The 24,714-nt window shown below is 42.5% G+C and overlaps 5 protein-coding genes across 6 annotated transcripts; all 5 read left to right on the top strand.

Moving 5' to 3' along the window:
- The first annotated feature begins 1,152 nt into the window (after positions 1-1,152).
- LOC143316800 (E3 ubiquitin/ISG15 ligase TRIM25-like) lies at positions 1,153-4,797 on the top strand. Its single transcript, XM_076724489.1, has 7 exons — positions 1,153-1,394; positions 2,068-2,442; positions 2,664-2,759; positions 2,869-3,102; positions 3,374-3,527; positions 3,620-3,679; positions 3,779-4,797. Exons 1-7 carry the CDS (start codon positions 1,155-1,157, stop codon positions 4,312-4,314), a joined length of 1,695 nt encoding a protein of 564 aa, XP_076580604.1. The 5' UTR covers positions 1,153-1,154; the 3' UTR covers positions 4,315-4,797.
- A 931-nt stretch (positions 4,798-5,728) lies between these two features.
- On the top strand, positions 5,729-8,039 carry LOC143317449 (GTPase IMAP family member 7-like). Its single transcript, XM_076725605.1, has 2 exons — positions 5,729-5,787; positions 6,982-8,039. Exons 1-2 carry the CDS (start codon positions 5,781-5,783, stop codon positions 8,037-8,039), a joined length of 1,065 nt encoding a protein of 354 aa, XP_076581720.1. The 5' UTR covers positions 5,729-5,780.
- Positions 8,040-8,952: 913 nt separating this feature from the next.
- On the top strand, positions 8,953-13,211 carry LOC143316801 (E3 ubiquitin-protein ligase TRIM16-like). 2 transcript variants are annotated; one of them, XM_076724490.1, is made up of 7 exons: positions 8,953-9,187; positions 10,638-11,012; positions 11,256-11,351; positions 11,482-11,715; positions 11,988-12,141; positions 12,224-12,283; positions 12,384-13,211. In XM_076724490.1, exons 1-7 carry the CDS (start codon positions 8,954-8,956, stop codon positions 12,917-12,919), a joined length of 1,689 nt encoding a protein of 562 aa, XP_076580605.1. In that variant the 5' UTR covers position 8,953; the 3' UTR covers positions 12,920-13,211. The 2 variants fall into 2 exon arrangements, with proteins under 2 accessions (XP_076580605.1, XP_076580606.1); XM_076724491.1 differs by lacking the exon at positions 8,953-9,187 and adding an exon at positions 10,084-10,147.
- A 908-nt stretch (positions 13,212-14,119) lies between these two features.
- On the top strand, positions 14,120-20,664 carry LOC143316794 (uncharacterized). Its single transcript, XM_076724479.1, has 7 exons — positions 14,120-14,335; positions 16,099-16,235; positions 16,386-17,561; positions 17,860-18,093; positions 18,253-18,471; positions 18,802-18,871; positions 19,150-20,664. The coding sequence occupies exons 1-7, from the start codon at positions 14,128-14,130 to the stop codon at positions 20,226-20,228; spliced, it is 3,123 nt and encodes a 1,040-aa protein (XP_076580594.1). The 5' UTR covers positions 14,120-14,127; the 3' UTR covers positions 20,229-20,664.
- Positions 20,665-21,072: 408 nt separating this feature from the next.
- Positions 21,073-23,980, top strand: LOC143317448 (E3 ubiquitin/ISG15 ligase TRIM25-like). The gene is made up of 7 exons (XM_076725604.1): positions 21,073-21,300; positions 21,575-21,949; positions 22,075-22,170; positions 22,592-22,825; positions 23,062-23,218; positions 23,300-23,359; positions 23,448-23,980. Exons 1-7 carry the CDS (start codon positions 21,073-21,075, stop codon positions 23,978-23,980), a joined length of 1,683 nt encoding a protein of 560 aa, XP_076581719.1.
- Positions 23,981-24,714: the final 734 nt, after the last annotated feature.

Raw genomic sequence — 24,714 nt, 5'->3', positions numbered from 1 at the left:
AAGACTCAGTCGTTCACAAGCGAGGATGGAGCGAGGTTCACCACTTTGTGAACACATGACTGGATGAAGGATAGCTCCCAGTCTCTTTAGCAGAAAGAAGTGTCTTAAGCACATCTTCCTGTCAGACATCACCTGCTGCTGTCTCTTACTACAACGTTAACCAGTGCGCTTTTATACTGAAAGGTTTTGTTTTTGTATCGCCGTGTGTGCGGGTTTGTTTCACTGTCTGATGTCACTTTGGGTCCAGAAACGCAAACTATGTTCACAAATAAAGAGAATTATTATCAGTGCAGAGAAACATGAGGAATAGATAATACAACAAAGGTTTATTATAACCGTTTATTAAAATGACATTGTTGGCAGATGAAGACTAGACAAACTTTTTTAATCCATTTATATTGTTCTTTCTATCTCTACATATGGAAATATTTCTAAAGGAATCAAGAATCTGAAATGATCTGAAACTATTTCTTTTAATAATGGTTTGTTTCCATTAGTTTGATTCTTTGTTGAAGAGATTTTGCATTTTGGTTTCGAGTGATTCAGCAGTAGCTGTGTGTTGTGTCTGTTTTGTTGTGCCAGCTTTAATAAATTCAGACCATGAACGATAAGACTTTAACTTTTTAATAATTCCATAATTAGATTAAAAATCAATTCCATATGGGACAGATGAAGGATATTTATTGTAGTTTTTTTTTTTTGGGGGGGGGGGGGGGGCAATTTTTACTCTTTATTTTACATGTATCAGTTGAAGAGTCTGTTTTGTTGTGCTACAATAAATTCAAGACATAATTTGTTTCGTCATGTTTGAGTTTCACTCAGAATTTACAGCCTGTTCTCTGTATCTTTCAATAAAGTTGTTGTAAAAAGTGATATTGATATTGAAGATTTGTATTTCTTTGTTTTTTTTTTATCATTAATTTCTTGGTTACTGCTACTTTACACCTGGCTAAAACTTGCCGTAACTAAATGCACCAATCGAAAATCTGAATAGAAGGTAGTTTTTTCAAGGCACATGTGAAGCTCGTTTGCATTCACAATGGAGGAGCTGTGCTCATGAAAACCCCCACCCCCACATGCGGTGTGAACCCTGCCCATTAAAAGAGAAATGAAACTTACCAAAACTCTTCCCTGTGTGAGTGAAGCACATCAAAATGTCTGAGCAGCAGCAGCAGCAGGGACATGGTGCTTTGGACCAGAGTCAGCTCTGCTGTTCAGTATGTTTGGACCTGCTAAAGGAGCCTGTCGCTCTTCCCTGTGGACACAATTACTGCAAGAGCTGTATTAAGGGATGCTGGGACCAAGAAGTGGAGAAGGGAAAGTACAGCTGCCCTCAGTGCAGGGAGAGCTTCAATCGGAGGCCTCCGCTGAAGAAGAACCATGTGCTGGCTGAGGTAATGGCGTGCCAAGAAGTGGTGGTAGAAACAGTGTAGAGGTGGTCATAGTGTTTGCAGTAGTTAGTTGAGAACTACGTTACTACTTTACTTTAGTGTGGTCCATCCAACGCCAAATACAGAGTTTAACTATAACATATTTGAAATTATTATTATTATCAAAAATACTGAACTCTCTTTAATACCTTGGTGTCACTATTTTTGACAACATCTGTCAAAATGTATTATGTTATAATATCTTTGAAGTAGCAATATAAGTGAAATTCGTTATAAGAGCTCAGATTAATTTTTTTTTTTTTTTTTTTTTTGCAACACCACGTGGCCATAAGCATTTCACTTCATGGTTCATAACACTTCAAACTTGTAAAAGAAAAATGTGTATCTTCTCTGTAAGCTGCCTGCTTAAACCACACCCATTAATATACAAACTGAATTTCTATTTTAAATAATTTACAAACATTTTTTTAATCACCAGACGAGCAAATGTGCTGGTTTTTAACACGCCTGGTGGCCAAAATTGGTGGTTACTCACCAGTAGGTCTGACTGCAGTAGCAGGATGCGTTTAAATGGCTGTAAGTGGTCAGGAGTCAACAAATACTCCTGTGCAAGTCCCCCCTTTTGTCCTGTATGTCATGAAATCGAAAGCATTTCTCACCACCTTCCTTTCTGCAGGTTGTGAAGATGCTAAAGAAGACGAGCACCCAGCAGGCCTCTCCTCCTGCTGCTGTGGAGTGTGCCGGTCCAGCAGATGTTCCCTGTGATTTCTGCTGTGGGACCAAACCCAACAAAGCCACGATGTCCTGCCTGACCTGTCTGGCGTCTTACTGTCCAGCTCACCTCGAGCCTCACCACAGTGTCCCTGTGCTGAAGAAGCACCAGCTGGTCTCTGCTACAGTCCCGCTGCAGGACAAGATGTGCACGAAGCACAACAAGCTGATGGAGGTCTACTGCCAGACAGACAGGAAGTGTATCTGCTACCTGTGCATTGTAGATGAGCATAAGACGCACAGTACGTTGTCAGCTGCAGCACAGAGGGCTGTGGAACAGGTACAACAAACACCGACTCTAAACAGTTTGATTACTGTGTAAAATGTAAATAAGAACAGAATGCAATGAAAATGAACTTTGTTTACTGACAGAGATTCCACGAAGGTCCACTTCTACAAATTCAATCCTGTTTTTATTCCGACTTATGAATAAAATAACAATTATTTTAATAAAACTGTTCACAATGCGGAATTTGCTGTTGCACCAACACTTTCTTTCAGAATCAGCTGCTTGTGAATCAGAAAGAAGTCCAGAAGAACTGCATGAAGCGGGAGGAGGATCTGAAGAAGCTGGTCAAAGCTATGACGGATTTCAAGGTATGGAAATTATCTGTGTTGACCATGGTGGGCTTATAAACCCCACTGTGTCAAAAATAAAAAATCTGAACTTAAATCTAAAATAATTTGATTTTCTTTGTATGAACAGAGGGGTAGCCAGACTACACTGAAGACCAGTAATGAGATCTTTGATAACCTGATCTCCTCCATAAAAAAAAAACGCTCTTTGGCGAAGGAGCTAATGAAAGCTCAGGAGAAGACTGCCATCGCTCAGGCCGAAGAGCTGAAGGCGCAGCTGGAGGAAGAGATCACCAAGCTGAGCACAAGAGACACCGAACTGGAACAGCTTTCTCATGTGGACGACCACATCCACTTCATTCAGGTACCAGACAGGACCTGTCCTCACTCACTCTAACTGTTGAAGCTTAAAGCTGCTCAGCAGTGACACCTGCTGTCCAAATCTGACAGTGCAGCATCCTATGACCACACTGGAACATCGAGTTTGATTTTGTTATTGAAAGGTCACTGGTGATGTATTCTTTGGGCCAGAGAGTTTGCCAAATGAAGAAAACTGACCTCAAATATAGTATATTGTACATGTTTTTATGTACAGTAAATATTGTGTTAATAACTTTTTTGTTTTCTGTCCTCAGAGTTTCCAGTCCCTCTCCTCCTGTCCAGACTTGAGTCCTGGTCCTGTTGTTTGTCCTCCAAATTCGTTCAAGACTCTGACTGCCTGCTTGTCTAAGCTGAGTGAGGACGCAAAGAGCCTCCTGAACAACACATGGCCCAGGATCACTGCCACAGGTACCAGATAGAAACCACAAATCCAGAGTTATACAGTGGTTCTATTAACATCCACTGATACTTAGGATGTTTTTTTTTTTTTTTTTTGTTAGTGTCTACCGTAGATGTTGTGCCGCCACCTGTGCCAAAGACCAGAGAAGAGTTCATACGCTGTGAGTAAAACACTTTCACAATATACCAGCACATTCAAACTTAACAGAATCTTAAGGGTTGATGTTAATATAGCTTTCCCCGTTTTGCTCTTCTGTCAGCCTGCTATCCTCTAACACTGGATCAGAACTCAGTCTCCATGAAATTGTCCATTTCACAAGAATCCCGGCGGGTGACGAGTGAAGACTCTACGGTATCTCGTTATGATTCATACGGACAACGAAAGCTGGTGACTATCGGCCTGGTCTTGTGCAGAGAGGGTTTGTCACAGCGATGTTACTGGGAGGTCAAATTTTCTGGTTCTACCTGGTCTGTGGCAGTGTCATACAGAGACATCAGCGGCCAAGACTTTGGAAATAGTAACGTGTCGTGGAGTTTAGACTGCTCCTCAGATGGTTACTCTTTCAGGCACAACTCAGAGACCAGAACAGTGTCAGGCCCTCAGTCCTCCACCATCGGAGTGTACCTGGATTATCACTCAGGCACTCTGTCCTTTTATAGCGTCTCTGACACGATGACTCTGCTTCACAAAGAACGCACCAGGTTCACTCGCCCTCTCTATCCAGGCCTGATGCTCAGGAATTATTCATCCCAGGCAACTCGTGGATATTATGCAGAACTGGTCAAGTTGTGGTGATAAAACAGACATTGGGGTGTTTTTCTGTGTGTGTGCTGTTGATCAGGCTGTAATTGGCTCTCCAATATAACTGACACCCCCGGCCTGTGTTGAGATGCACTCAGTTTCCAGTTTACATTAAAATAAAACCAAAGCAGACTAATGCAACAGTCCTGTAATAAATCCAACCTTCGAGAAGACTTGAGGTGATTCAACCAAGTGGCCAGTTTGGAGGCTGCGGTTTGTTGTGCTGTCTGAGCTGTGTTATGTGCTACTGAGAGATGTTCCTATTATCTACTCCACTTATGTAAGATTTTAGATTAGGCACTTGTATCCCACTATATAGGCTATTCCCACTCTCCTCTATTCCATATGGCCTGGATGTACAACTCAGACTGTGGCTTCAAGAGGGTGAGCAGCGTGCACGCTCCACAAAGCTTTGTCTCGATGCACATTTTTTGGATAATAAACTCGCTTCAGTGTAATAAAAGACTGCATGGACTGAAATTTTTGCTGTTTCTTCGCTCTTCTGACACTTTGACAGGATGTCGATTAGATTAAAAAAAGTAAGCTTATGTGAAAATAAGGAAGAAAGAAATGTTGTTCTACCAAGACCTTAATATCTAACGTCAGGTTTGACGTAAGCCATCGTAGCTCTGAGTCATGCTGTCTGAAACACTCTGAAGTGTTTGTTCATAAGAGGTGTGACAGGCAGTTGCACCTGTCTTTGGTGTAACCGACTGCAACCATATGTAGAATAACATGACAACATGCCGAAGATTTCTTTTTCTGTGAACTACCTCCTGACGAACAAAAGGAGCGCTTTTTCCTTCATGCACAGCCCACGGGACACTAAACAGGATAAAAGTAAAAAAAAAAAAGGATAGTTTTTAATCACTTTTACATAATCACATTCCCTAACATTACCCAGTTTCCCCTCAGGAATCAATAAAGTATTTCTGATTCTGACATTTAGTGGGAAATATGGAGCTGTGAAGGCAGCAAATGTAGCAGTGTTGATTTATAGCTGCATTTACTTGTTGCCAATTAGTTTTCAGCACACTGGGCTCAATATGTGTGATTACATCCCATTCAAAATCTGTTAGCTGACCAGCAGAGTCAAGATGGGTGGAGTACCCATTGCCACTTCAGTTAAAGTCATATTAGTTTTCGTTACACAACCTGTTAAGAACTCTCCAGGTGATTATGACAGTTGCCATTAATAGACCAATTACAAAAAATCCTTTTCAACCTGCACCTTCAAAGCCAGAGCCACCACCCTAAACAAGTAAGGTGCAGCCATACTTCTGACACATCCATCTTTCCAAATGGCCAACGAAGCCTCATTCCACTGTTCAGGCACAGCCCATGAACAGGTCAAACTGGCAGAAAATGAAAGTAAAGTCAAACCACAACAAGAGAAGGGAAGGAAAAACATACAGCAAGGACACTGCAGTCCGGGTGACTACAGTGATTTCTTTTTTGACATGGATGGTGAGTTGAGTTTGATTCATATCAGTGCAGTGGTGGAGAAAGTATTTATATTCTTGATGTGGTAAAAGTAGTGACACCGCACAGTAAAAGCACTCCATCACAAATAAGTTTTGGATTGAAAATGTTACTATGGTAAAAGTTTCTAAGTATTATCTAAGTATTATTTAAGATTGAAAGACAAATGCCCCCTTTTATTATTTAATTATACTTGTGATGCATGAATGTGTAAGTAGCATTTTGCTATTGTAGCTGATTGAGCCACCTTTAACTACTCTGTATGCTGCAGGTTAGTAAAAAGTAGCGTAAGCATTAGGCAGAATGACATGGAAATGCTTAACTGGAGTTCAAGTATCTCAAATTTGTACTTGTACTCGATTCTGCCACACACAGCACAATGATCCACCCATCTAAAATTCACTCACTGCCATGAATGAACTGACAGATTGGATGAACTTGCATGAAATCTGGTACAATTCTTCAGGAGGAATTGATGAAATCACTTTGATGTTCCCTTAACTTCTCATCTGGCACCATAATCAGGCCAACTATTATTTGCTCCATAGTTTGGTTTAAGAACAAATACTTTCAAGACAAATGACATTCCCATTAGCATTGATTTAAAATCCCTAAATAAAAAACACTATCAAACAAGTAAAAATAAGACACATTGTTATTTGCATTTCCTTTGTTGTATATAAATAGCTAAAAAAAAGCTAAATAATTGTCCTTTAATATATGTTTTTCATCAAATTATGACAGACTAAAACATACATAAATACATATCATCATGTGTTGTATTTTGCGTTATTAGTTTGATTTGTTTTAATTTAGCAATTTGAATATTCCGTACTGTACTTTGTGTTTAGTTAGCAATTGTTGGCATGCTAACACACTAAACAAAGACGTGACCATGATAAACAGTACACCTGCTAAACATTCACGTTGGCATTGACAGTATGAACATGTTAGCATGCTGATGGCAGCTTGTGGCTCAAAGCGCTGCTTGGCATTGTTCACCAATCAAATAATGAATGAACTGAATGAATAATCAGTTAAATGAGAAAATAATCAACAGGTTAATCTGTGTTGAAAGTATGAGTCTGTGGTACCATAAGCAAAATACTTTCAGAAAAAGTCATCAGAACATGTCAAGTAAAATGAACTTTGCTTATATATTGGCATGCTCTCCTCTAGTGCTGACTTCAAGGAGGATCGTCCTGCTGGGAAAAACTGGAGCTGGGAAAGGCAGCCTGGCTAACACCATACTGGGAGAGACGTTATTCTCCACAAACGATTCTCCCAACTCTGGAACAAGTAGATGTCAAGCAGAAACTAAATCTGTCCACGGAAGAAGCGTCACTTTGATCGACACTCCTGGTTTCTTTGACACAGGCAGGTCTGAGGAGGAGGTGAAGCCTGAGATCGTGAGGTGCATCACAGAATGCGCTCCTGGGCCTCACGCTTTTCTCATCGTGCTTAAAGTGGAGAAATTTACAGAGCAGGAGCAGGAAGTCATCAGCAAAATATGCAACTTTTTCTCTGAAGATGCTCTCAAATATGCTGCTATCGTCTTCACTCATGGTGACCAGCTCCTGGACGGGATGACAATTGAGGAGTTTGTCAGTCAGAATAAGAATCTGAACAATCTGGTTAAGAAATGCGGAGGTCGGTGCCACGTTGTTGATAATAAATACTGGAAGAACAACGAAGAGGACAGTTACAGATGTAACAAGTTCCAGGTGGCAGAGCTGCTCAACACTCTGGACAAGATGACTGAGGCAAACCAAGGAAGATGCTACACCAATGAGATGCTACAAGCAGTGAGCAGAGATATACAGAGGGAGGAAGAGCTCATTAGACAGTCTTCAGGTAACATGTCACAGAAAGAGATTGAAAAGCAGGCTAAAACTAGTGTTGTTAACAAATTATTGATCACATTAGCAGGTGTCGCAACAGGTGCATTGTTAGGGGCTTTGCTTGGTGTGGCAAAGATGGTTATATCAACTGCTGGGAATCTTCAGGGCCTTTCAGACCTTTCAGCAACAGCAAGGGGAAGAGCAATGGTTGCATCCGCCGCTCAAAATGGGGGGGTAAATGGTGGCCTGATAGGATATAATGCATGTGAAGGAGCAGAAACTTCAGTGCAAGCCATGCAGAAGGCAGCGGAGGCTGTCTGGAGGCAATCTGGGCTTGCAACTGGTCAAAACAACAAAGAAAGCATCTGCAATAAAAACGGTGGAGCTGGAAGTTGATGTTTTATATGTATGTATGTGTATATATATATATCTCAGAAGCGATAGGCTCCTTACTTTACAGATAGGCGAGGGGTTTAAATCATCAACTTTTTTGGAGTCAGGGTTCTAATAATTCCCGCCAATACAGAGAATCAGTACGATTAATAGTCTAACAATACAGTCAAAGGAAAATCAAAGCGTATTTCTGGGATCAAGAATCTGAAATTATCTGAAACTATTTCTTTTGATAATGGTTTTGTTTTCATCAGTTTGATTCTTTATTGAAGAGATTTTGCATTTGTGTTTTGAGTGATTCACTGCGTGTTGTGTCTCTTTTGTTGTGCCAGTTTTAATAAATTCACACCATGAATCATACAACTTTAACTTTTTAATTATTCAAATCAAAATTAATTCTATATGGGACAGATGAAGGACATTTATTGCAATATTATGACTTGTTACTGAGATTTAACTCTTAATTTTACACTTATCAATGTCTTTTAGATCTTCTGTTGAAGTCTGTTTTATTGTGCTACAATAAATTCAAGATATAATTTCATGTTTAAAAAAATTTCCATTGACTATTTTGAGTTATTCTGGCTTTAAGGTACTGAAGCAAATTGTTTACATGTAGTTATAACTAGCAACAAAGTAGCCACATACACATGGCTAAAAGTAAATCTAGTTAGTTTACTGCTACTTTACATCTGGCTAAAACTTGTAGTGACTAAATGCACCAATTGAAAACTAACCATGAACTGGCAACTGAATAGAAAGTAGTTTTTTCAAGGCACAGGTGAAGCTTGTTTGCGCTCACAATGGAGGGGCTGTGCTCATGAAAGCCCCACCCCCCCACACACGGTGTGAACCCTGCCCATTAAAAGAAACGAAACTTACCCAAACTGTTCCCTGTGTGAGTGAAGCGCATCAAAATGTCTGAGCAGCAGCAAGAATGTGGTGCTTTGGACCAGAGTCAGTTCTGCTGTTCAGTATGTTTGGACCTGCTAAAGGAGCCTGTCACCCTTCCCTGTGGACACAGTTACTGCAAGAGCTGTATTGAGGGATGCTGGGACCAAGAAGAGCAGAAGGGAGAGTACAGCTGCCCTCAGTGCAGGGAGAGCTTCAGTCCGAGGCCTCTGCTGAGGAGGAACAACATGCTGGCTGAGGTAATGGCGTGCCAAGAAGTTAGTGTTGTCTCGTTCGCGAACGATTCGTTCAAAAGAACCAATCTTTTAAGTGAACGTACTGAACTGACAGTTCAACTGAACTGAGAAACGAACGAATCACTTGAGGGAGGGACCGCGCGCGCGGACTGCGCCGCGTCACCGACGCATGAATCACTCAGTGAACTACACTCTCCTGAATCATTTTCCTCTGAGGGACACACTTTCATGGCGACCGTTGTTCCCCGTTGTTTTAACAGATTTAGTTTCCAGATAAACAAACTTAAAACGTTATGCTGGCAGTAATGAGGAGCGACGGAGGAAGACAGGGGTGTGTTGTGTTCAAGTGTACCTCGGAGAAAACTAACTTTTTTTTAAACTCTGCTAAATTTGCCACCGCAACAACAGTACAGTAGGACACAGCATGTAACAAGTAGTGTATAAAACCCGCAGTTTGAGAAAACGCGTGACTGTCTGTCCGACAATTTGCGAGGGAACGGTGCATATTCAGTGTACTGAATGTACTGTGGGGTATACGTTCAGTGAACGGATCACTCACTGAGCCCAATTTTCCGAGTAGACCAGTTAAATAGCATACCATAGGATAGGACACTTAAAACATCATGATTTATAAACGAGTTTTATATTTACAAATGTGTTTGTCAAAGCAACACAGTCACAACACTCGTCTCCCGGTCCTCGAAGCTGTGAACTGAACTGAAACTTGAACCGTTCAGCTGTATATCAGTACAGCCAAGCACTGAATGATTCTGTGATTCAGTGAACGAATCTTTTGAACGAATCTTTGTAGTGAACTGATTCTAGTTATTCAGTACATCTAAAAGAACTGGCGTGCCCATCAGTACAAGAAGTGGTGCAGAAACGGTGTAGAGGTGGTCATTAATTAGGTGAGAACGACTTGAATGGCCGCCTTTTCAGCGTGGTCCATCGAAAGCCAAATATGTGAGTGAGTTTAACTATAACATATTTAAAATGATTGCTATCATCAAAAATGCTGAACTAATACTTCGGGAAATTATAATAGTAATAAGAGCTCAGATTGAATTATTAATTGCGACACCACATGACCATAAGAATTTTGCTTTGTGGTTCATAACGCATGAAACTAAAAGAAAATGTTTATCTTCTCCGTAAACTGCCTGCTTAAACCACGCCCATTACTATACAAACTGAATAGCTATTTTAAATAATTTACAAACATTTTTTAAACCACCCAACCAGCAAATGTGCTTGTTTTTAACATACCTGTACTTTCCTGTCCACTGCTGGCCAAAATCGGTGGTTATTCCACCAGTAGGTCTGACTGCAGTAGCAGGATGCATTTAAATGGCTGTAAGTGGTCAGGAGTCAACAAATACTCCTGTGCAAGTCCCCCCTTTTGTCCTGTATGTCATGAAATCGAAAGCATTTCTCACCACCTTCCTTTCTGCAGGTTGTGGAGATGCTAAAGAAGACGAGCACCCAGCAGGCCTCTCCTCCTGCTGCTGTGGACTGTGCTGGTCCAGCAGATGTTCCCTGTGATTTCTGCTGTGGGACCAAACCCAACAAAGCCACGATGTCCTGCCTGACCTGTCTGGCGTCTTACTGTCCAGCTCACCTCGAGCCTCACCACAGTGTCCCTGTGCTGAAGATGCACCAGCTGGTCTCTGCTACAGTCCCACTGCAGGACAAGATGTGCACGAAGCACAACAAGCTGACGGAGGTCTACTGCCAGACAGACAGGAAGTGTATCTGCTACCTGTGCATTGTAGATGAGCATAAGACGCACCGTACGGTGTCAGCTGCAGCACAGAGGGCTGTGGAACAGGTACAACAAACACCGACTCTAAACAGTTTGATTACTGTGTAAAATGTAAATAAGAACAGAATGCAATGAAAATGAACTTTGTTTACTGACAGAGATTCCACGAAGGTCCACTTCTACAAATTCAATCCTGTTTTTATTACGACTTGTGAATGAAATAATAGAAAACTATTAATTATATAACAATTATTTTAATAAAACTGTTCACAATGAGGAATTTGCTGTTGCACCAACACTTTCTTTCAGAATCAGCTGCTTGTGAATCAGAAAGAAGTCCAGAAGAACTGCAAGAAGCAGGAGGAGTATCTGAAGAAGCTGGTCAAAGCTATGATGGATTTCAAGGTATGGAAATTAGACTTCAGTATTTGACCCTTGTCCGTGTTGACCATGATGGGCTTATAAACCCCACTGTGTCAAAAATAAAAAATCTGAACTTAAATATAAAATAATTTGATTTTCTTTGTATGAACAGTGGGGTAGCCAGACTACACTGAAGACCAGTGATGAGATCTTTGATAAGCTGATCTCCTCCATAAAGAAAAGACGCTCCTTGGTGAAGGAGCTAATGAAAGCTCAGGAGAAGACTGCCATCGCTCAGGCCGAAGAGCTGAAGGCGCAGCTGGAGGAAGAGATCACCAAGCTGAGCACAAGAGACACCGAACTGGAACAGCTTTCTCGTGTGGACGACCACATCCACTTCATTCAGGTACCAGACAGGACCTGTCCTCACTCTAACTGCTGAAGCTTAAAGCTGCTCAGCAGTGACACCTGCTGTCCAAATCTGACAGTGCAGCATCCTATGACCACACTGGAATATCGAGTTTGATTTTGTTATTGAAAGGTCACTGATGATGTATTCTTTGGACCAGAGAGTTTGCTAAATGAAGAAAACTGACCTCAAATATAGTATATTGTACATGTTATTATGTACAGTAAATATTGTGGTAGTAACTTTTTTGTTTTTATTTCTGTCCTCAGAGTTTCCAGTCCCTCTCCTCCTTCCCAGACTTGAGTCCTGGTCCTGTTGTTTGTCCACCAAATTCGTTCAAGACTCTGACTGACTGCTTGTCTAAGATGAGTGAGGACGTAGAGAGCCTCCTGAACAACGCACGGCCCAGGATCACTGCCACAGGTACCTGATAGAAACCACAAATCCAGAGTTTTATAGTGGTTTTATTCATGTCCAGTGATATTTAGGATTTGTTTTTTGTTAGTGTCTACCATAGATGTTTTGTTGCCACCTGTGCCAAAGACCAGAGAAGAGTTCATACGCTGTGAGTAAAACACTTTCACAATATACCAGCACATTCAAACTTAACAGAATCTTAAGAGGTTGATGTTAACATAGCTTTCCCCGTTTTGCTCTTCTGTCAGCCTGCTATCCTCTAACACTGGATCAGAACTCCGTCTCCATGAAATTGTCCATTTCACAAGAATCCCGGCGGGTGACGAGTGTAGACTCTACGGTATCTGGTTATGATTCATACATACAACAAAAGCTGGCGACTATCGGCCTGGTCTTGTGCAGAGAGGGTTTGTCACAGCGATGTTACTGGGAGGTCAAATTTTCTGGTTGTACCTGGTCTGTGGCAGTGTCATACAAAGACATCAGCGGCCAAGATTTTGGAAATAGTAACGCGTCGTGGAGTTTAGACTGCTCCTCAGGTGGTTACTCTTTCAGGCACAACTCACAGACCAGAAAAGTGTCAGGCCCTCAGTCCTCCACCATCGGAGTGTACCTGGATTATCACTCAGGCACTCTGTCCTTTTATAGCGTCTCTGACACGATGACTCTGCTTTACAAAGAATGCACCAAGTTCACTCAGCCTCTCTATCCAGGCCTGATGCTCAGGAATTATTCATCCCAGTCAACTTGGGGATATTATGCAGAACTGGTCAAGTTGTGGTGATAAAACAGACATTGGGGTGTTTTTCTGTGTGTGTTCTGTTGATCAGGCTGTAATTGGCTCTCCAATATAACTGGATACCCCCGGCCTGTGTTGAGATGCACTCAGTTTCCAGTTTACATTTAGATAAAACCAAAGCAGACTAATGCAACAGTCCTGTAATAAGTCCAACCTTCGAGAAGACTTGAGGTGATTCAACCAAGCGGCCAGTTTGGAGGCTACGGTTTGTTTCCTTCCTTTTATCTACTCCACTTATGTAAGATTTTAGATTAGGCACTTGTACTATATAGGCTATTCCCACTCTCCTCTATTCCATATGGCCTGGATGTACAACTTAGACTGTGGCTTCAAGAGGGTGAGCAGCGTGCACGCTCCACAAAGCTTTATCTTGATGCACATTTTTTGGATAATAAACTCGCTTCAGTGTAATAAAAGACTGCATGGACTGAAATTTTTGCTGTTTCTTCGCTCTTCTGACACTTTGACAGGATGTCGATTCGATTAAAAAAAGTAAGCTTATGTAAAAATAAGGAAGAAAGAAATGTTGTTCAACCAAGACCTTAATATCTAACGTCAGGTTTGACGTAAGCCATCGTAGCTCTGAGTCATGTTGTCTGAAACACTCTGAAGTGTTTGTTCATAAGAGGTGTGTTGCAACTGTCTTGGGTGTAACCGACTGCAACCATATGTAGAATAACATGACAACACGCCGAAGATTTCTTTTTCTGTGAACTACCTCCTGACGAACGAAAGGAGCGCTTTTTCCTTCATGCACAGCCCACGGGACACATAAAACACGAATATTTCCTAATTTGGTGTAATAACAATGCTTAACGGGGATGTCCTTATTAGCGTGTGGCAGTTTGTATGTCCAGTTTGTGGCACAGTGCTCATCCATATATTGATTTGATGAAGTTCAAACAAAAGAAAAAGAAATATTTAAAGGAAAAAAGTTGGTTGGTTTTGTTCATAGCCTTAAAAAGAACAACAGCTTAAATCAGTGGAGATCGTAGAACACAACAACAAAGAATTTAAGGCAAATATCAACTAAGGCTGGAGTGTTTATTTTTATACTTGGATGAGTCATAATGTCAGTGTTGTCATGCTTGACAGTAATGTTATTTTTCACCCGCTTGGTTAAGTTTCGTTTTCGGTTCCACGCGCGCAGCTCCTTCGGCTGCGCGCTCCAACTAGGACGCTCAGTACTTTAGATGACGGATTCATCCCGTCACAAGAGCAAAATCATGAGCGGTAACTACCAATATCCCGTCTTCTTCGAGTGCCCCGGGCTGCACGAGGGGCAGGTGAAGAAAGTGGAAAATTATTTCCGTATTCGCCGTAAATCAGGCGGAGGGGAGTGCGGACCGGTGAGGAGCGTGGATGAGAAAACTTTCAGCGTGACCTTTAAACACCGGAGAGGTAAGTCAGAAAACACCAGCCATTACTGATCAGCTGATGTTTTGTTGTGGTCAGCAGCTCATATGTGCTGTTTGTGCCAGGCGTCAAAATGTGCACAACGAGGGTCAAACGGTGGTATTAACTGGAATTGTTTACATACATGTTGTGTTTAAAAAGTGTCTGACAATGTCCTTGTTAACTTATAATCGCAAACATGTGCTTTATCTTGATGAAAAAAAAGTTTGCATTTAATTTCTAATTGATATTTTCAGATTGATTAAACGTTTTCCAATAACATTATAACTGCTGCCCCATAGATTAATGTACGTTTCTTAGTATAATACCAAGAATAAATAAAGCCATTACTCCCTTTTACAAATACACCAGCGGCCATTCAACAGGACAGTTTTTGAATGGAGTTTGGTGTGCAGTTCTCTTAGCTTCTTACTCTGACTCCTGCCATTTTTTGTTGGTGCATTATGCCATGCACATTTTAATAAATACTGTAACACACGGTGTGACTGCGTTAGTGACGAGGTGAAAGAAATGCTGGTTGTTACCGTAGAGGGACAAAGAAACACCTGTTATTGTCCTTCAGACAGTTCAACAAGATTTGATTCTATACTAAAATCAGGATGTGTTAAATTACTAAGTAATCTGTCAGCTGATCATAGCTCTGACACATGAAACAATAAGCATAACTTGGCATAAAAAGACTGCTGTGATCCTGAACAGTTTTCCCGGTAAAACACAAGGTGTGACGCGTCTCTCTCCAACCAGCTCTACCCTATAAATAGATTTTCACTAAAGTTCCCTTTTGCCTGAAGATCACAGTGGGAGGCCTAACTGTGGAGGTCCCGCGGGCTCAGTGGGAACTTTGTGATTGGCTCCTAAACCGAGACATCCTTAAGTTTCCCTTTCCAGGGAAAATGAAACTCGTATCAGCGCTGCCAGAGGTAGTTTTCAAGCAGCTGAAATTCTTGAATAGGTGTGTCCGACGTGTCGCAAAGAAATCCACTGCAAGTAAAATTCCAGTTTTCATCAACTGCACCAGCTGCTGCAAGTTAAGTGAAAGAAGCAGTATTGCTCTGTAAGAAATACCCAGTTAAAACTTTCAAAACAAGTAAAACTCTGTTACATTCAAGATTTCACTTAGATAAAAGTGCCTGTTTGACAGAATGGCTCCTTTCAGACACTTGTGCTGTTATATACTGTGTATTATATTACTGGAATATTATCCCTGATGCTTTGACACTAAGCAGCATTTAATGTTGCAGCTGGTGAAAATAACTACATTATATACTGTTGGATAGTTTAGTCTATTGCACAGTCTCATATTTTATAAATTTTTCTTTGTAAAATCTTAATCTATAAAGTAACTGGTAGCTCCAGGTGTTGGATAAATGCAGTAAAAAGTGTAATATTTCCTGCTGAATAGTAGAAGTATAAAGTAACATAAAATTGAAATACTCAAGTAAAGTAAAAGTATCACACACTTGTACTTGAGTACTGTAAGTGTACTGGTGCACATCAGAGACAAGGCAGCAGTATTGTTCATTTTAGCCAAGTGGCATAAACAGAGGGAGGAGAATGAGGAGAGAAGTATGGAAATAAGGAAAGACAGATGCTCTACATCAGGTATTATCCTATACCCTTCCTTATTTTCTTCCAACAATTGACAGGAAAAGAGAAAAAGCCTGAGGTTTATGTCAAAAGAGCAGCAATTCACTTACTTAAAACTCGCAATTGCTAATGTCGCTCTTGTTTTAACGTCACCGTCTTAGATCAGCAGGCAGTGCTGCAGAGATCTGAGCATGTTGTGGATGGTCTGCGGTTCATCGTACGAGGCAGCCTGGAACCTGGCACCTCCTCTCCCATCATGACCTCCACTGGTAGCCAGGATTTTACTGCTCCAGCACAGGTTAGCACAAAATAATTATGTTAAGCCAACGAGGCTGTAAAGTGCATCATAAACCCTGTACATTCATGTATGATAGGAAGGACTTTGTTTGTTTTGATGGGAAAAAAACAAATTAAACTGTTGTTATTTGGATATCTCTTTTCAACACAGAGCCCGCAGTCTATTCCTGTCTCTACACCTTCACCAAGTGTTCAAGAAAACCGTATTTTTCAACTGGGCGAAGCCAAGCTCCGTCTCCTCTGGAAAGAGATAGAGCACAGTTTGGGACGAGAGTTTCCAGGAGTGAAAGTGATGCAGGGAGATGTAGGTCAGCTAGTTTTGGAAGGTCCTGTGGAGGAGATTCGTAAGGCTGGAGATTGGATCTCTGATAAGGAGGATTTAGTGTTAGAAAGGAAAGTTTCTGACATGAGCCCACATGTTTTGGCCTTCTTAAAGAAGGCTAATGCAGGACCAGGAGTGCTAGGTGCCTTTTTAGGGGTTGGTGACAAGGTGGAACTAGAGCTGCAAGACACAGAGTTACGTTTCTTCAGCCTCTCTGCTGATGATCTGGATGACACAGAAAGAAAACTGCAAGAAAAATTCAAGGAAGTCAAGACTGAAGGGAGTGAAGCTCTGGGTGAAGCCAACACAACAGATGGCTGTTGCAGCCGTCATGACGGGATCCAGGTGCTGGTGTGTCAGGGTGACATCAGCAAACAGCATGCTGATGCCCTGGTAAACGATGCCAATGAAGATCTGGACCATAGTGGAGGTATTGCTGCTGTACTGAGCGAAGCAGGTGGTCCCGAAGTACAGAGGGAGAGCAGAGCCTTAGTAAAGTATTCTGGGAAAATTCCTATAGGTGATGTGGTAGCGACCACAGGGGGGAACTTAAACTGCAAGAAACTGCTGCATGCTGTTGGACCTGTAGGTGGAAAAGTGGGTGGCAGAGAAAAGCTCTTACTGGTAAAAGCTGTCCAGTCTGCTCTAAACATATCAGAAATCATGAAGTTTCAGTCCATAGCCATTCCTTGTATCAGCTCAGGGACATCCGGTGTTCCTGTCACTGTGTGCTCCGAGGCTGTTGTTACTGCTGTGAAAGAGTTCACCAGTCAACAAGGGCGAAGTCTGCGCAGAATCATCCTGATTGATAACAGAGAAGAAGTGGTGAAGGCCATGCGTGAAGCATATCAGAGGCTTTTCCTGGGTGTAAGTACCGGAAACGGTGCACCAAGTGATTTGGAGTTCCAGAGGGATGCATCCGCTCAAACAAAAGGAGCCACTGCTGGAGCTCCTGGAGATGGTGTCCGTCTGGAGATCATTCGTGGAACCATTGAGACCCAGCAGGTGAGAAACCTCTCTGAGATTTTAAGGAAATGTATCAACACTGTTCAGACTAGATCTTATCTTCTTGTCTCTTTTATACGGAAGGATGAATCCATCATGTGTAGACAAATATGGAAAACTCAAGCTGTTGTAGATGCTATGCTAACAGCTGTATAGCCTGTTAGCTAAGGAGACATGGATGTGGCAATCAATAAGAGATGTTTTTTTAAGAGGTAAACTTTTATTTCTTCCTGTGGGTGTCAGCTGATTTTAACCGTGGAGTATTCAACTCCCACCACATCTCCTGCTCTCCTCCCAGGTTGATGCCGTGGTATCACCCATGGTTGGCCACAATCCTCTCTCGACCACTGTAGGAAACGTTTTGTTCAAGGTGGTTGGACGTCAGCTGACCTCAAAGTTCAGACAGGAAGCGGGAGGAGAAATGCCTGGCGACGCAGTCCTCGTGGAGGACTTGCCTGGACATCCATTTGATGCAGTGCTCTTCCTCAACCTCGTTCCCTTTGATGATGACCAAGATGGAACTGCAGTCCAGGTGAAAGACTGGAGGAGTGTTTACAGTTCTGTCTTCACTTGTTGAGTCTGTGTGTGGGAAGACTTTGTCAGAAGCTGGATTCCCTGCTGCTTCTCTGCACCTTAATACAATATTTTCCATGTCTAGCATTAAAAATCATTGAATTCTGACCTTTTCCAGGTTCTGAAACTGTCCATCAACAATGTCCTAACTTCCTGTGAGAACAGAGGGCTCAGATCTGTTGCTGTCCCTGTACTCGGGGCTGCTCTGCATTTTCCTCAAAGCATGGTGGCCACGGTGCTACTGGAGGAAGTTCATGCGTTCAAACAGAACCGAGACAACAGAACATCACTGCTGGTCCGCATCGTCATACACCCCAATGACGAAGTGTCTAGCGAGGTAATGGAAAATGCTTTGTACCATAAACACTGACTGAAACTCTGGAGTGTTCAAGTTGCACAAAATATAGAATTTTTTTTAGTGCAACCAGTAGTGCAGACTTCATGCACTGCCCTGTATAAAATAACACAAATGCCAAATCTAGTTACACAAAATGATTACTGCCTTGAATGTAAATCTCATGGTTGATTGTTGGTGAAGTAAATAAGTGGTTTAATGAGTTGTACTTTAAAACTGTTGAGCAATAAACAGCAGCACACACTTTCTGAATTAGGTGAGCATATACTGGAGTTGATATTAAATCATACTTATACCTCTTTGTCTCTGCAGGTCTTCAAGTCAGCCCAGGAAACTTTGCAACTGAAGAGACTGACAAAAGATGCTCCCCAACCAGACCAAGGTGTGTATAGATATTATTTGACAGCAAAGAATTTGAAATCAGTCCCACGGCATCCGTTTTCATGTTTCTATTAAGTGCATTTGTTAATTATTTGCACTACAAGTGACCGTCACAATGTATAATTGACCATGTTAAAAAGCTTTTTTTTTTTTTTTCATATTTCTCTTTATCGTTTCTTTTATTTTAAACCAAAATTACTCTTAAAAGCTAACAGCTAAAGAAAGCAAACAAATAAGAGAAAATGTACAAATATTCTTACCAGAGTCATTCTCTTCCAGTGTCAACTACGAAAAGGATCGTCCTGCTGGGAAAAACTGGAGCTGGGAAAAGCAACCTGGCGAACACCATACTGGGAGAGACGTTATTCTCCACAAACGATTCTCCCAACTCCGGAACAAGTGGATGTCAAGCAGAAACTAAATCTGTCCACGGAAGAAGCGTCACTTTGATCGACACTCCTGGTTTCTTTGACACAGGCAGGTCTGAGGAGGAGGTGAAGCCTGAGATCGTGAGGTGCATCACAGAGTGCGCTCCTGGGCCTCACGCTTTTCTCATCGTGCTTAAAGTGGAGAAATTCACAGAGCAGGAGCAGGAAGTCATCAGCAAAATATGCAACTTTTTCTCAGAAGATGCTCTCAAATATGCTGCTATCGTCTTCACTCATGGTGACCAGCTCCCAAAAGGTACGACAATTGAGAGGTTTGTCAGTCAGAATAAGAATCTGAACGATCTGGTTAAGAAATGCGGAGGTCGGTGCCACGTTGTTGATAATAAATACTGGAAGGACAGCATGCCGAATGACTACAGAAGCAACCAGTTTCAGCGGGAGGCCCTACTCAACACAATAGACAAGATTGTGGCGGAAAACAATGGAGGCCATTACATCAATAATATGCTACAAGCAGTGGAGAAGGACATACAGAAAGAGGAAGACGCGATAAGACAGTCATCAGGAAATATGCCAGAGGAAGAGATCAGAAAACAGGCCAAAAGCTTAGTGTCTCAGAAGCTTCTGATCCAGCTGTCAGGTACTGCGACAGGAGTGTTGATAGGATGTTTTTTTGGCGTGAGAAAGATTATCGGATTAGCTCAAGAGAACTCTGCAACTTTACGGAAACTTATGACAAGAATGCCAGCAGTTGGAGGTCCAGCCCCAGCAGCAGTGGGAGGTACAGGAGCAGCAGGACTGACAGCCGCCGCGGTGGTGGCAGGCGTGTCTGTAGCTGGCTCGGCCACAGTGGGAGGAATATTAGGTGGTATTGTGGGATTCAATGCAGCCGAGGGAGCAGAAACACCATGGGAGGCAGCACAGAGGGCAGCCAAAGCTGTCATGGACGGTGGAAAAAATTCTTTTTAACCTTTGCCACCTGGGGGCAGCAGAACAACATGACAGCAGACATCAGGATTCATCTGGAGGTGAATGTTTCATTGACATACACTTTGCTTTCAGCTGGTTGTGTCACCGCCAGCTCTAGAGGGGAAATCCCGTGCTGCATAGCTGCTAAATACTCCAATGTGTGCACCAGCCAACCGCTAACTTGAGTGTCTGCTGTTTGGTGACGAGGATCAGGTGTTCTGCAGTGAAGAAGAAGCGCCACAGCAGAATGAAAACGAGTTAAGCAGTTGCTTTAAAAAAGGTGGAGGGAAATCTCTATTACTCATTTGTCAATCACTTTATGTGATGAAGTGGATATATAAATGAAGGAAGTGGTTAACAGTGTTTATGTAATTTTGTATGATTTAACTATCCTTAAGATATTGGATGGTGATTTATTTTCCCACTGATCTATTTTTCTATTTTAGCTGGTGTGTATTTGTTATAAATCTATTTGTCAACAATAAAAGCATCAAAAGTTTTCTCATTTGTCCATTTTTTTAAATTATGGCGCTGCATGGCCCGAGTGGATTAGTTTACTTACACTGCACCTGCACGCTTTGATTAATTACACAGACCAATCAGCACTAACCGTGACTGGTCAGCTGATCTAGATGTGTGGAATTGGTGTGTTTCCCTTTAACTCAGTGTCTCTGAGCGCACAGGTGATCTTCATTACAGAGGGCGGACGTTGAACCTCACACTGTTGTTTTTCTCCACCTCTCCTGCTCGGAGTACAAAGTCAGCTCCTTCGATTCCAAGTGTTTCGGACAAAATGAAACTCCGCGACACTCCTGTCTTTTAAACAAACTGGTCGTCAGTGAAAATGGCTGGCAAGCAGCAACACGAGCTAGAGGAGCAAACGTTCTGCTGTTCAGTGTGTCTGGACCTGCCGAAGGAGCCTGTCACTCTCCCCTGTGGACACAGTTACTGCAGACTCTGTATTGAGGGATGCTGGGACCAGGAAGAGGAGAGGGGAGAGTACAGCTGCCCTCAGTGCAGGGAGACCTTCAGTCCGAGGCCTCTGCTGAGGAGGAACAACATGCTGGCTGAGGTGATGAGTGAACACTGACAAGTTGACTTTTCAACCATAAGATGTCCCACTCAGCACATATCTTGGTCATAATTCTTTAAAAATGAAATAAAGAGGTAAAAAAATGTTTCTTATGCGTAACTTGAAAAAGTAATCTAGTAGTATGGTGTTATTTGAGTCAAATATCTCAATATCTTGATTAAAAATCCAGTATTATGAGACTATATGTGCTTTCTGATTAGAGCTAACTTCTCCCAAAACAAACCTGACCTCACTGCTTTCCCATCATCCCCAGCTTGTGGAGAACCTGAGGAGGACGAGCACCCAGCAGGCCTCTCCTCCTGCTGCTGTGGACTGTGCCGGCCCAGCAGATGTTCCCTGTGATTTCTGCTGCGGGACCAAACCCAACAAAGCCACAATGTCCTGCCTGACCTGTCTGGCGTCTTACTGTCCAGCTCACCTCGAGCCTCACCACAGTGTCGCTGTGCTGAAGAAGCACCAGCTGGTCTCTGCCACAGTCCCGCTGCAGGACAAGATGTGCATGAAGCACAGCAAGCTGATGGAGGTCTACTGTCAGACAGACAAGCAGCTCGTTTGCTCTGTGTGCGCCGTAGATGAGCATCAGGGCCACATAACCAATTCTGTCTCAGCACAGACGGCCAAGACACAGGTGGAAATAAAATCTCTGACTGGAGGCTGTTTGGTTTTTGAAAATCTGCTCAAGGTTTTAAAGTCTAACACATTTACTTCATTTGAATGAACTCCATAGAAATAATCAGGCTTTCTTCTTTCCAGAAACGTCTGGTTTCAAGGCAAAAGAAAGTCCGGCGGACAGTCCAGCAGAGAGAGAAGGAGCTGAAGGAGCTGAACCAAGCTGAGGAAAACCTCAAGGTGTGAAAAAGATAGATTTAAGGGTATGTTAGTGTGTGTCTGCAGGAGAGCCTCAGAGTTAAACGGGAATAATTGTGTTTTCTGGCCAGTTGGGGGCAGCAGAAAGTTAGCAAACAGTTGCTTATTTTCATGCATCCAGCACTTCGTGTGTTCACCATCTCGTCGCTGACTTTGTCTCTCTGCTGTCTGGTGCTGAACAGGTGGTGTACAGAGAGTTTTCAGAGCTTCTTCTAAAAAAATGAGCATAAACTCACCACAAAGCTCTGTAAAGCCGAGGGGAGCTGCAGATTATTTCACATTGTTTTAACATTCTAAATGGATAATAATGAGAATAGTAATAAACTTTATTTGTATAGCACCTTTCATGTGTGAAATGCTGTTCGAAGTGCTAAATGCTGAAAAACCCGATGTGTGCCAGCAGAGTTCTGCCCAGACAGCGCTGGAGGACTGTGACGAGATCTTCACTGAGCTGATCTCCTCCATGCAGAGGAGACGCAGAGAGGTGAAGCAGCTGATCACCAACCAGGTGAAAACGGCCAGCGCTCGGGCTGAGGAGCTGCAGCTGCAGCTGGAGGAGCAGATCACCGAGCTGAGGAGGAGAGAAGCTGAACTGGAACAGCTGTCCCACGCTGACAATCACATCCATTTGATTCAGGTCCCAGACACTGAAGTTGGACTTTTAAAGACTTCTTCTCTCCTGCAGCGCAGTCGGCCAGCTGGCTGAAAACAGTGTCATCTACTGGCCAAAAGAGAGAGATGCAACAGATGTAGCTGTCCTGTAGGGGATCAGTTAGATTTCCATATAAAGTAAAAGAGTTCATAAGAAATAGATGATATTTTACATTTACTGCCCCTCTCTGCCTGCCTTCCCTCTCCCTTACTTCTCCTCAGATTTTCCAGGCTCTCTCCACTTCCTGTGACTCTCCGGACTTCACACCCGGTGCTGCTCCTCTGCGGTCCTTCAGAGATGTGACTGACTGTGTGTCCGAGCTGAGAGATGAATTAGAGACTGTCCTGAGGGACGCATGGCCCAGGATCTCTGCCACAGGTAGCATATGGAGACATATGGAGGCTCACAGAGTGGCTCTATTCATGTTCGGTGATGTTTAAAAATGCTTCTTTCTTGCAGCCTCTTACGTTGACTTCTCATTGCTGCCAGCACCAGAAAGCAGAGAAGACTTTTTACGCTGTAAGAATTTCTGCTAACTCCTTTACTTTAATGCAACAATCATCAGTTTGGCGGTGGATTTATTGTTAATACTTTGTTTTCCTGGCAGACTGCTGTCCCCTCACGCTGGATGTGACCTCTAACTACCCCTATCTCCACCTGATAGGCGACAACCTCAGGATGAGGCCCTCAACAAGCCCGTATGCCGCTCACCCAGACAGGTTCACTAAGTTTCCGCAGGTGCTGTGCAGCGAGGGTCTGTCAGAGCGATGCTACTGGGAGGTGGACTGGCATGCTCGCACTCTGTCTGCAGCAGTGGCGTACAAAGACATGGAGAGAAAATCAGATGAGTCAAAATTTGGAAATAATGACAAGTCCTGGAGTTTAGAGTGCACAGCCAATGGTTACTCGTTCCGTCATAATAATGTAGAAACGACGGTGCCAGGTCCTCGCTCCAATAGGATTGGAGTGTATCTGGATTATAAAGCAGGCACTCTGTGTTTTTATCATGTCTCAGACCCGATGGTTCTGCTCCACAAAGTCCAGACCACGTTCACCCAGCCTCTTTATCCCGGGCTTGGGCTGAACTATGAATGGTATGATGTTGGAGTGTTTGCACAGCTGGTCAAGCTATGGCAGTAAAAGTGTGCGCAACAGCAATCTGGAGTTTTTTCTTTGCTATGACAAAAATTCCCAGCAATGGATTTTTTCCAGTCCAAAAAAAAAATCTAAAAATAAATAGATAAAAGAATATTACTGCAACTATTTAGTCCATAGGAGAAATTGAAAATGATGTAGATGAAAGGGCAAAAGAACAAAAAGATCTGCTTCTTTTGCTTTGTAGACTTTGTCGACTGCTCGATTGGTGGGTTTGGATGTTGTAAAAGATATTGGCTTCAGAAAATTGGTGTCAGTGTGTTTGTGCGGATCAAATGTAATCAAGGAGGGAAGCTAACAGAGCCTTTAAGCTGTGGTAAAGCCTGTCTTACCTTGAATGAAGTAAATCCACACAATTCCATTCTGTATGTCTGTTTTCTTGGGAAAAAGGCTTTGTTTGCTTTTTGTTGGTGGTTGAGAATAACATAAGTCCACAGGCTTATCCAGAGGGTTTTCATCCCTGGCAAGAAAAAAGCAGCAACTCGCAAGTTATTGCAAGTTGCTGAAGTTGGTTTTGGGGATGTGGAAATTTTACCTGGAACATGGTCAAACCTACACGACCACATGATCAGATATAGTCCAAGATTCAGTACAACATTAACCTTCCAATGTGTGTTTAGCACAAGTTTACCCTACGCATGTCTTGATCAGAAAATGCATTGTGATATCTTGAATTGTGCTTTGAACAATAAACCCATTTGCATTGTTTAAGTGGAAGA

This window comes from Chaetodon auriga, chromosome 24, assembly GCF_051107435.1.
Source record: "Chaetodon auriga isolate fChaAug3 chromosome 24, fChaAug3.hap1, whole genome shotgun sequence".
Classification (NCBI taxonomy): Eukaryota; Metazoa; Chordata; class Actinopteri; order Chaetodontiformes; family Chaetodontidae; genus Chaetodon; species Chaetodon auriga.
This window is presented reverse-complemented; position numbering and strand designations above follow the sequence as displayed.